Raw genomic sequence first — 12,111 nt, forward strand, 5'->3', positions numbered from 1 at the left:
ATTATGGTCCCTCTTGAATGTTCTGTCGTATACTCCTATTCCGAGTTATAGGTACAGAATTAACTGCTTTTCACATTCATAATTGCATGCTCAAATGCTGTTTCATATGACACTATTTGCTTGATTTTAGTACACTTTCCAGTGAAATGGTACCTTATCAAACTTTCAAACTATTAAGCATGGCGTTCCGCAAGGGTCTGTTTTGGGTCCGCTTTTATTTGCCATTTATGTGAATGACTTGTGCAAATATATGATCCCATTCAAATCGGTTCTTTTTACGGACGACACCACTTTCATTCTGTCATTGAAAGAAAAGAAGGCATTGAGAGTGCTGTCTAATATTGGATACAGGAATCACTGTCAAGAATATTTCCAAAAATTCAGAATTATGCCATTGCCAACTTTATTTCTTTATTACGTTTTGATTGAAATCCATAAGAAGAAACCATCCTTGGCGAAACAATGTCATATCCACGAACGTAACACACGAAACGCTCACCGCATTAGAATAAATCGATTTCGTCTTCACTTATCGCAAAAAAATTCTATAGATTACTCTAGGTACAATATTTTGCCCCAAGAGTTCAAAGAACTCAGTCTGAACACTTACAAGAGAAAATTGAAACATTATTTGTTGAGGCATTGCTTCAATTCTGTCGATGACTTCAGAACACATTTTTGTGGTAACACACAAGTCTACTTCTTTTTTATTTTCAAAGTGTTTACATATGTAATTGTTGTTATTTGCGTGTAAACTTCAACTTGTAAATTTTAAATGTAAAGTCAAACATGACTTGCTACAAATATATTGTATTATGTAACGAAGTCAAATAAATGCAGTTGAGTTTTTTTGTTATGTTCCATTTTTTATTATTATCATTGCTTGTTTATTGTTCCAAGTCATACCCTTTTTCTGACACGCCTTTCATTCTTTTATGTGTCCAACTGATGGATTTCTTCAATCTTTTCCTTGTCAATTCAACTTTTATATAAGTCGTATAAGCAGATGTTCAAATTATTTTGGTTTTATTATTTTTTTATCAAATATCTATTAGATTTTTGGAGAAACATATTTCCATTAGGGCAGAATTTGCTAATTCTGTCCAAAACAAAAACGATTATTTTGTTAATAAGCGAATATTTATAATAATTAAAAACGGAAATTGATTTTAATCACTTTTTAATCAGATTCAAGGAAATATAAAAAACATGACCAATAAATCAAACATTTTCTCTTTTGTTACTGTTGGATCAATTAATATTTATTAATAAACAGAAATTGAATAAAACGTACAATTCACTTTAACTTTAGATTTAGATAGACAGTATCACAAGCAGAAAAACTTACAAATGGTAAAGTTTCACTGCCTGCTTTCCAAAAATTATTGCATCTTCAGTATCTCTCACTATCCTCAGTGAACATTACCAATAAAAATAACATAAACCTGGAAAGTAATGACGTCTTAACGACACAAAACCACCGCACACGCTAATGGTCGCCAACTCATTTAAGCTGTCTGACCTCTACGTATGCGAGTCAAAAAATTGAACCCTATAACAACCGAACGCATTTAAGTAGGAAACGTCTTTTCGTGTTATCAATCTCAGACATATATATTAAGTGTTCCTCGTTGAATATTTATTGAGATATCTTTTTTCTCGCATGGGTGGGAACGAGATAAGGGGGATAGGTAAATGTTACGTGTCTTTGTCGAATAGAAATTCATTTGTTTCGAGATTTTATTGCGTATAATTCGAGTTTGAAAACGACCTTTTCGGTGGTTGCGCTTATATCCAATAATATATATCGTGTTCATTTATAGATTTACGGATTCGGTTCTTCAAACTACCTAGACACATTTCCTTTCAGAAACTATCAATAACTATTTTTTTTATTTTTATTATTACTATTATTGAATTCCAACTCAATTTTTCAACCAAGTTACTGAAACCCTATCGATAAAAGCTGTGTAGTTCCATGTTTTTTAATTTGCCTGATGCCAATATGGTATTAATTATTTAAAAAAGAAAACATAAGTTGTTTTGAAATTAAATAGCTTTAAAAAAATCATTTATAACGTTTCCAAGTTGAAAAACATACATGTCCAACGTCTAAACCAGCATTCTCTATACGTTTGTCTGAATATCTGCTCGTATGCAGGAATTTTATAAGAAAATAAGCAAATAAAGTTCATTATTGTACTAAAATTTTTTCACAAAAATACTAATGATTTATTTGATTTTTTCTCGCATTATTCAAACTGAAAAATATAACGTATTCAAAAAATAACTTTTTTTGAAATACTTGCAAATTATTATTTATTCCAGGTCGAAGAACGAAATTTTATGTTCTTTTAGAAAAGTTAGACGTCTTTCAAAAACTTTATTTTTATAAAAAACTTATTTTTCCACATCAACCTTGATCACTGAACAAAATGTCAACTAAAAAACGATATACAAGGTGCAATCAGATAACAATTATAAAATTTATAACAACTATATAGCACATTTTTTATCAATCGTGCCCATATCTGTATAATGCAAATTTCACTATAGCAGCTCTGCACCAAAACATGAAAAAAAAGTATTTTAAAAAATTAACTTTATGACTTGATGTTCCTGAATAAATAATTATTCAGGAATTATTCTCTAAATTATATTAAAATTTAATAATTTGAAAACAAAGTCTCAAATTATAATCAACATTTATTACAAGAATAATAAACATAGTTTTATTAATTGTATAACTTTATTGAATTTATTGAACTTCGTGATAGATTCATAGGAAACAACTACTGAAATCATTTTTTTACTGTTAATTGGTAAATATAAATGGATGTTTATTATTACACCAGCACTTTCACTCAAAAATACTAATGATATATTTGATTACGGTATAAATTACGGTTTTGAGTAGTTGAAGTTTTATAGTCACCATGGTAAATTCAGCAATTTTGTAACAAAAATATCAACACCAGTGGAAAAACTTATTATATAATTGTGTCTATATCTGTATGATACAACATTTCCATTTTATTTATGATGATCTAATTTTGCAAACAACATTTTTTTATATGTTGTTCAGCATGAATTTTCATTTTACAATTAGTTAATGACAGATTGATCAAAATTCCTACTTAAATGCCTGTGTTAATAACAATTCTCTGAAACGCTTTCAAACGGTGCACAGATAATTATATTGTTTATAAACATGAAACTCTCTATGGAATGAAAGTGCGTTTTCACATCTTTCACGTCCAAACGACGAGGATTTATTTTTCTTTCACGAACGTCTAGCGTACTACATACAAAATATCGAGCCACAACTGTACACAGTGACATATTCAGTCAGGGTTCCGTTCTTTTGTTGACAAGTCGAATTAAACCCGTCTTTTCGTGTAAACCGGAGTTAATGGTTTTTTTCGCAAATTAATTTGTTTGCTTCCTTTCGGGTTCGATGCCGTCAAAACAAGAGATCAACGGACCGGTGACTTTGTAAAGTACGTCCAGGTAAAAATTTCGGAGCATCTTCCATAACGTTCATCAGCTAGTCGATAATTACAGGACAGTGTCACTGACAAAATAACTTGCAGTTTGTTTTGACTCACTTGATTGAATATGCAAACAGATCGTAATTATCATTTCAAGTAGGTATGTCTTCTTAAACTTGGTGGGAGTTTCCACAGTATGAAATTGTCTCACAGAAGTGGCAAAGATAAAACATTGATTTCAGTTTGAAAACTGCTCCTTTTTACATTGAAAACTTTTTTGAATTGAAAACTGGTCATACTGATACATATATATTTCGTAACTCAAGCTGATTGTTATGAATTTTGTACTTCTTCTTTATCCTGAAGGATAGTAAAACCCCCACCTTCTTTCATCAAATTCATTCGATAAATTCTATTTTACGAAGTTTGCTGTTATTTTGATATCGATGAAGAAATAAAAAACAAAAGTGCAAGTCCTATACACAAATGAATTCATACTGGATTGGAAAAATTCCGTCCATGCACGGAAAATTAGCACATAAATAACAGAAATAATTTCGAGTTATGAATAATATTCTGCATATTATCATTGGTGTTATTGTAAAAAAATGTTAATCGTAATGTAAAGATGTTGGTAAAGACGTTTTAATAAAAAAAATAGGCTGAAGAATCGTGTATGTCAACTATTCGTCACGTTAATGGCATATACAAATCTTACCGATATACAAAATTATAATTTTTGAGTATAATGATGAGTATATTTTTGATAAACTTTCTTATTAGTCAATGGGCTATGCTTGAAGCCTGGCAGTAAACGTATGTGCAAGCTAGTGGCCATCATCGACCTAAAGTCAATGATATTCCATAATTGAAAATCGGAATTATTTCAGAGTAATTCATTCCTCTTCCTAAGTTGGAACGAACAACAAAATGTCACTTCATCTAGTGGACGAGGTACTAACCAACTGCATATCCGAAATTTGCCCGATTCCTCTGAATGAGGAAGAAAAACTTTCTTATTAGTCTGTGGGCTATGCTTGAAGTCTAGCAGTAAACAAATCTAAAGAAATGAACTTTAAACGTTCAAGCGAGTCTTGGATATAATCTAACGCCCTTCGTGGTATTAGCCAGGGGAGTAGTTGTTTTCTGATAGGCGTCAGTCCATTCAACCTACTGTATAGGTATATCCGAGACTGGCTTGAACGTTTAAAGTTCAATTCTTAAGATTTATTTTTGATAACTCTAATTTTTTGATTCTGTAATAGTAATAACCTCAATATAATAATATTTACTCTTGTCCTCTTAAATTTTAAAGGTTATATAGCCCGTGACCAATTTTTAGGGATTTATTTTTTTGATATCTCAAAAATGTTTGATTTTCATAGTCCTCAATCAGAATAGGTTTGTGGCTTATGCCGTCAGTTGTGGGTGACACACGTAAAAATCTTGAAAAAAAAAACAATCTCCCAAGTGGGCCGGAGGGGGGGGGGGGGTAATTCACCAAAATTTCTTGTATGGCTTCACTGAATTTAGATACCAATTAAGACCGCTTCACAGGAAAAATTGCAATTTTCAGAAAATTGACCCCTTTCTATAAATGTGATAAATTCCTGTCCGGATTTCGTGACATTAGCAAAAGGGATCATTTAATTGGTCATGCCACACAAACTAGTTGACGGTAAACGTAAGATTAACCGTACAAGAATGAATGACCTAGAACTCTAACTGACCCATATTAATATAACTAATTTTATAAAAGCCTTACAGGAATTTTTCGCCTTTGCATATAGAGGTTACTTTTCCAAGAATTGAATTTTTTTCCAAGTTTTCTTGGTGTTCAGTTAGCAAATATCCCAGTTTTGTTTGGATTTATAAAACCCGTATAAAAGTTTCGTCAAATTACCTACCACAATTTGAGTTATTGATTTAATTTTTCCAGGAATTTCACGTGTATCATTTACAGCTAACGGCAGAAGGCTCAAACTTTTTTCTTCCTCAGAAGAAACTTTCAGGCACTAACTGAAAGAAACAGTTCTCTCAAAACAACTACTTTTATATAATTATTGAATTATACAAAAACACTTTTTTCTATTCAGTTAATTTGCACTCCAAACATTCCTTATTGAATTGAACCAGATCTCTTCCGCAGGATTGCTACACAATATAGTATAAGAAAGAAGTAAAATTTCACTTACATCTTTCATCCTCAATGGCGGATATCTGATGTTTCGGAATAAGACACTTGCATTATTGCATCTTCAGCACCAATGTGGATAACATAACGAGATAAAGCACTCAATTTATCTACTGAAGTACGACTTCATGTCACGAATGAGTTGAATATACTTATATCTTATACCTTGTTTGAATTGAATGGGGTATATTTTTAGGGGAGATTGATTTTTGAAAGAAAGGTCTCCGTCTTTATACAAAAAAGAAGATTCCCACTTTTTTGTATGAAGATGGAGATGTAGAAAGCCAAAACCTTTCCCAAAAAATGTAAAGAATAACACCAAATTTAAAATAAATCGAATCTTTCATATTAATATTTTTGAAACATTTCGAATATGTGAACGTCTGATGACTGGTAATTTAGATTTTTGAAATGTCACGTTTATGCAATAAAAATTATGATTCAGTCAACCAAATGATAGGATCCCATGATTTCTACTGATAATGATTATAGTATCTCAAACATCGTGAATATTCTAAAAACGCGTTCTCCGTTAAACAAAACATAATCGAATCTCGTCAGGTGCACTATTAATACTCAACCAGGTAATAAAGAAATTATACTTTATATGCGTGGGAAAGAGAATTAGATAGCGACCCTATTAATAATTCTGATGCTTTTTTCAGTTTTCTAAAGCGACACGGCACTCCGACAGAGCCTATAATTTAGTAAAATGCGAAGACAAATCAGTGGACTACCTGTTTGGTAAACACCCTCCTCAACATAATTGATTTCCGGGGATCCCTCTCACATGCACACACCCTGCCTGTTGATCTACCTGTATGCACAGCTCAACCCCATACAATAATAGCATACCGCCTTCACATGACCTACTTTTCCGAATACAAAGGGTATTTCAGCCCTTCCGCCTTTGTCGTTTATTTACCGTGGGCCTTCTTTCTTCGAATCCTACATTTGCATTTTTGAAGGAAGCGCTTGGTTATTGGAATGACGTTTTCCTTATTTAAATGAGAGGTGTAAATTGACAAAGAGGTGCCGACTACAATTTTATCTAGATGAAGTTTAATAATTGTTAAAAGAAGTGTGAAAACTATCTGCTTCTTCGTATGAACGTGTGTCCTAACTTGATTCCTCTTTTCCAAGTAACGGAGTGCCATAGTTTTACTAAAAATATGGTTCTTTATCAATAAATAGCTCACAATTATTATCGTGCCGATTTTTATTAAACTACCTGTGTTTGATATGAAATTAGACTTGGACTTGGAATATTCAGAGCCTTTCTAGCTCTAGTAAGAGTAGTATTTATACCCAAACCAGGTAGGATGGACTACATCCTACCAAAAGCATTCCGACCAATTAGTCTCACATCGTTTTTCTTAAAAACCATGGAGAGGCTATGTGAGCGGTATATAAGAGATGAAGTACTTGTTAACAACCCACTTCATCCAAATTAGCATGCATATACCCCGGGAAGGTCTACTGATTCGGCCCTTCACCATGTGGTTGGCAGAATCGAGAGATCATTGGACAACAAAGAATCCACCCTGGGTATATTCATACATATCGAGGGAGCGTTTGATAAAACAACCTTTCCAACAATTACCCAGGAACTACACTCCAGGAATGTACCCCTGGTAGTAGAAGAATGGATACTCCAGATACTCTCTAGCAGAGCAGTAAAAGGACTGGTCATGAGGGGATGTCCACAGGGAGGGGTCTTATCACCCTTTCACTGGAACATAGTCCTGGATACCCTAATTAATCACCTTAACAAAAATGGATTCTACACAATTGCATGCGCAGATGACATAGTTATCTTGCAGACCGGCAAATTTGTAAACACTCTGTGCGATAGAGCGCAGGATGGGCTCAAATTAATAGAAACATGGTGTAAGGAACACTCACTGTCGATCAATGCCAAGAAGACTGAGATGGTCCTTTTCACCAGGAAAAGAAGTTTAAAGGGCTTAAAACCTCCCGAAATCTTCAAAAGCAAACTAAACTTCTCTGAAGAGGTGAAATACCTAGGTTTGTGTTTAATAAACCCTACAAAATACAAATTAAGCAGAACACAGAGTCAGATGCTACAAATGCAATACGGATTTATACAGATGGCTCAAAAACCAAAGAAGGCTCAGGATGTGGAGTGTACTCCAGATCAATAAGCCTAAGGATTAAGTGGGGAATGGGAAGAAATACCAACGTGGTCCAAACAGAACTGGCTGGTATCTCAATCGCCACAAAAAAAATAACCAAGAAAAGAATTTCTGGCAAAAACATAACAATCAGATCAATAAGCCTAAGGATTAAGTGGGGAATGGGAAGAAATACCAACGTGGTCCAAACAGAACTGGCTGGTATCTCAATCGCCACAAAAAAAATAACCAAGAAAAGAATTTCTGGCAAAAACATAACAATCTGCACTGATAGCAGACAAGCACTATTAGCCTTGAACAGGCAGCGTGTTACTTCAGGGCTAGCACTAGAGTGTCACCAAGATTTAGCCAAAGCCTCGGTAGATAATAACATTATCCTGAGGTGGGTTAAAGGGCACGACAGGAGTAAAGGTAATCGCATTGCCGACTCTTTAGCCAAGGAAGCGACTGGACTAAGAATTTTAGGACCCAGTGGCACCCACGGCCTGATGACTTCTACAATTGCGGAACTAGTCAAATGTTACACCCATGCTCAATCTTTAAAGAGATGGGATGAAATCAAAGGATGTAACCTTGCCCTGGGAAGCTGGCGCCGAAGAAATATCTGGCGATGACCAAGAAAAATCTACGCCTTACAGTAGGATTTCTGACTGGCCACTGTCAGCTAAGGAAACACCTACATAATATGGGGCTAGTGGACACACCTCTATGCAGGATGTGTGAACAGGAAGATGAGACTGTCAAGCATGTCCTGTGCGAGTGCCCGGAGTTATCGTCAATAAGAGAGTGTGTGTTCGACGGCGACCTGTCCACCTTCCTGGAAAGGACAGGATGGACGATGACCTAGGAGGACAACTCCTCGGGAGGATGTACAATGGGTCACATGTGGCCTAAGTGCGTGGGCTTACACTCACCCTCCCTACTCTACAGATACAGAGATAGACTTGCACTTTTAATTCCAGTGGCATCGCAAATGGTTACTTGATTGATATTTATGGTAAAAATCATAATGTCCTTGGAGTCAATTCTGTTGAAGCAGTTCTTCTTTATAAAGGTTTCCCCACTCTGTTGAACAGATTTTTCCCTCCTTCATTAGGATTTTTCTTTGTGTGTTCATGTTTCCAGATATATTCTCCTAATGTCTTGTAGCTCGCGATATTTTCCACTATCCGATATGAACGGAGTAGGTTCAAGATTGCTGATGGTCTGATTCTCATGTTATCCTTGCTTTCCTTATTTCCAGATACCGAAGTCTGCACCTTTTTAGACTATTTCAGAAATGAATCAACTCCAAGATATTTATTTTCATAAAATAGCGTGTATTCCTAATAACTACATAAGATCTAACATGGTTTTCTTTTGTTACAGATCTGGATCCCTACAACGGATACCTTCTCCAGCAACACCAAGTCCAGCAGTCCCATCACATGCATCATCACAACCAATCACCATTCACGACACCGTCGCCTCCCTCTCCCCGATCAGGCACTCCATCCCCACCTCAGTCATCCAAGCAGCTACCAGTAGTATATACGACGATCCCTACATGCTGGGTTTCTCCCCGAGAAAGCTGAAGAAAGTTAAAAAACAAAAGCTTGGAGAACCCGGAACGGTGAAAAGGAAAAGCAGGGAGGGATCGACGACGTATCTCTGGGAGTTTCTGCTGAAGCTGCTCCAGGACAGGGAATACTGCCCGAGGTATATCAAGTGGACCAACAGGGAGAAGGGAGTCTTCAAGCTGGTAGATTCGAAAGCCGTGTCGAGGTTGTGGGGAATGCACAAGAACAAACCCGACATGAACTACGAGACCATGGGGAGAGCTCTGAGATATTACTACCAGAGGGGAATCCTAGCAAAAGTAGACGGGCAGAGGTTGGTGTACCAATTCGTTGAGGTTCCTAAGGACATAGTGGAAATAGATTGTACAGGAGCAGCGTGAAGTGGTCGCCAATAAACTTCCCAGCCGGTTTGAGAGCCTGCTGTCTCGAAAGTACAACAAAACACAAATTATTTATTTAGATGAAATCGTCTATCAGATTGTATATATTAGCTATGACTCAAAAACAAAGACGTCAACAACGAATTATTCACTTAGAAAGATCTCATAGTGATGGTAGCGAGACTCTTGAGGTGACCTGTAAGGATACAACGAGGTTGTGATTGGATAGAAGAGATTTCCGTTAAGGTTGTGGTGAAATTTTCCAACTATGTAATCCCCCCACTATTTCATACGTTGCATAGCATTTAATCTTAATCAGACCAAAAACTTGAGCATTTGAATGAAGATCGTCCGCAGGACTCGCGACAGTCCTTTGGACGCGTTACTATATTTACATTTGAAATGACTGTTCAGTCACATGTTCAATGTTGCATTTAAAGTGCTTTTAATATTTACATGTTGTACAAAAATAACAGATGATTTGTTTGATCAAGTCTTATTACTGGAGTTTAAAAAAGTTGACCTGTAAATAAAAAGTTTATAAGTGAATCAACGGAATATCTATCTGTTGTTTGTTTAGTATGGAATAGTGAAAAATTGTTATATAATAGATTTTTATGAATATACCTAAATTTTAAATAAAAAATATCAATTATAATAGTAATAAAACGTCGGATATGAGTGAAATGTGATAAGAAAAGGACAAGGTATTTTGAGAAAGTCTTTTTTTTTAAATTTTGTTACCGATTTTTGATAAAATGGAAGGTGCTTTAAAAATGGATAAGAAAAGACTGCGAGGTGCCTAGCGATTGACAAGAGAACAATTGAATGTCAATGAATAGCTCTCTTTAATTGTATAACTTTACAGAGTGGCAAATAGTTTTGGTTTCTGATCTCAGTATGTACACAGGAATATTAAAAAAATAAACGTGAGTTTGATAAAATTGATTGCCTTTGATACCTTTTTTCGGGAAGGCTCTAGATAATTTTTCAAAAACACTCAAAAAAATGTACATATAAAAAGTTTTTCGTACTTACGTTGAGAGAAATTTGGGTCATTTAGAACTTTTTCAAATTGTAATTTATTATAAGTGTACATTCTGTATAGTATTTATTCTAATAATTTCGAAATATCACATTTAAGTTTTTTTTTGTAAATTTTTTGTAACTTTCTGTGATTTTTGTAATTTTAGTGGATTCTAAATTCTGTTTTATATAATTAACCTATGTACCTAAAGAATAATGTGTCTTGAACTCTTAATTAACTCAGCGCAAATCAGGACAAAACATAGAATTTAAATAATATAACCCAGGATTTCTTCCAGTGAAAATTTATACCTATTACCTAAGAATTGTGTAGAATCAAATAGATGTATTCGTGTAAGTTGTGCACAACAAACAAAAAAAAATTGTTGACTTATCGTCCAAATAACATGTGATATGTCTGCATGATTGTTATCTGTCATCTTTTTAGCGATTAATCATTATATTCATGAATGTTTTTTGTTTGTTCCGATATTTATCAAAAAAAAAAACAAAATTTTTTCCATCCATACCTTTTCCTTCTGATTTGCTATGATTTCACTAGAATACATCACTAAGAATCAACAAATTTCTATGACCAATAAGGAATATCTGAATTTGGAGATAATGCAATAGAAATATTATGAAACAGTTTGTAAATATAGGATAATTTTTATTACATAACAGAAATACCTACCTTAGAATAAGGATTTTATTGATTTTTAAATACAATATTGTATAGTTTTTATTTAGTTTAGGACAATGTACTTCTTTAATATATAGTTTATTGTAATATTTTGTCTTTACAAAAATATAATTAATTAAAATTACTTTGGCTTTTATATTACCCCTCAGTCTCAATCTTGAGTTTGCATATCGTGATATGGATAAACTTTGTAGAAGATGGATACACAAATTGATTTAATCAACAAAACAAAATACCATGTTGTGGAGGCTTCAACGAAAAGCATTGACTGATTTCAGTCTTCTAAGTCGTGAAGGTTTATATAATATATAACAGATTCTCCCAATAATTGAAGACAAATCAGACCAAGCACGTATGGAGGATCAATTTCAGTTGCTGTATCGCAGCAAAGTTCACTTTGACCATTGCCACGTCTTTTGATAATGTCTGACCTAACCTCAGACCTTAAAACCTGCAGAACACGCCTAAGAAATCCGAAAACAGCTAATGAAGTATAACATGGAAGTATGCAAACAAAGATTAATACAGAAAGAAATAAATATTTCGGAGATAGTTTTCCATCTCGACAAGTGCCATCATGAAAACATCATATCACAAAAACT

The 12,111-nt window shown here is 34.2% G+C and overlaps 1 protein-coding gene across 1 annotated transcript in view; it reads left to right on the forward strand.

Annotated features, from left to right (window-relative positions):
• Eip74EF (Ecdysone-induced protein E74) overlaps positions 1-11,633 on the forward strand; it is a 569,772-nt gene extending 558,139 nt beyond the window's left edge. The window contains 2 exon segments of the mRNA XM_074177301.1: positions 9,210-9,314; positions 9,317-11,633. Coding sequence (XP_074033402.1) covers positions 9,210-9,314; positions 9,317-9,780 — 569 coding nt within the window. The 3' untranslated portion in view covers positions 9,781-11,633.
• The last annotated feature ends 478 nt before the right edge of the window (positions 11,634-12,111 follow it).

Source organism: Leptinotarsa decemlineata, unplaced genomic scaffold (assembly GCF_025532065.1).
Source record: "Leptinotarsa decemlineata unplaced genomic scaffold, Ldec_3_MD MMD2_tig00002974_RagTag_RagTag, whole genome shotgun sequence".
Lineage (NCBI taxonomy): Eukaryota > Metazoa > Arthropoda > Insecta > Coleoptera > Chrysomelidae > Leptinotarsa > Leptinotarsa decemlineata.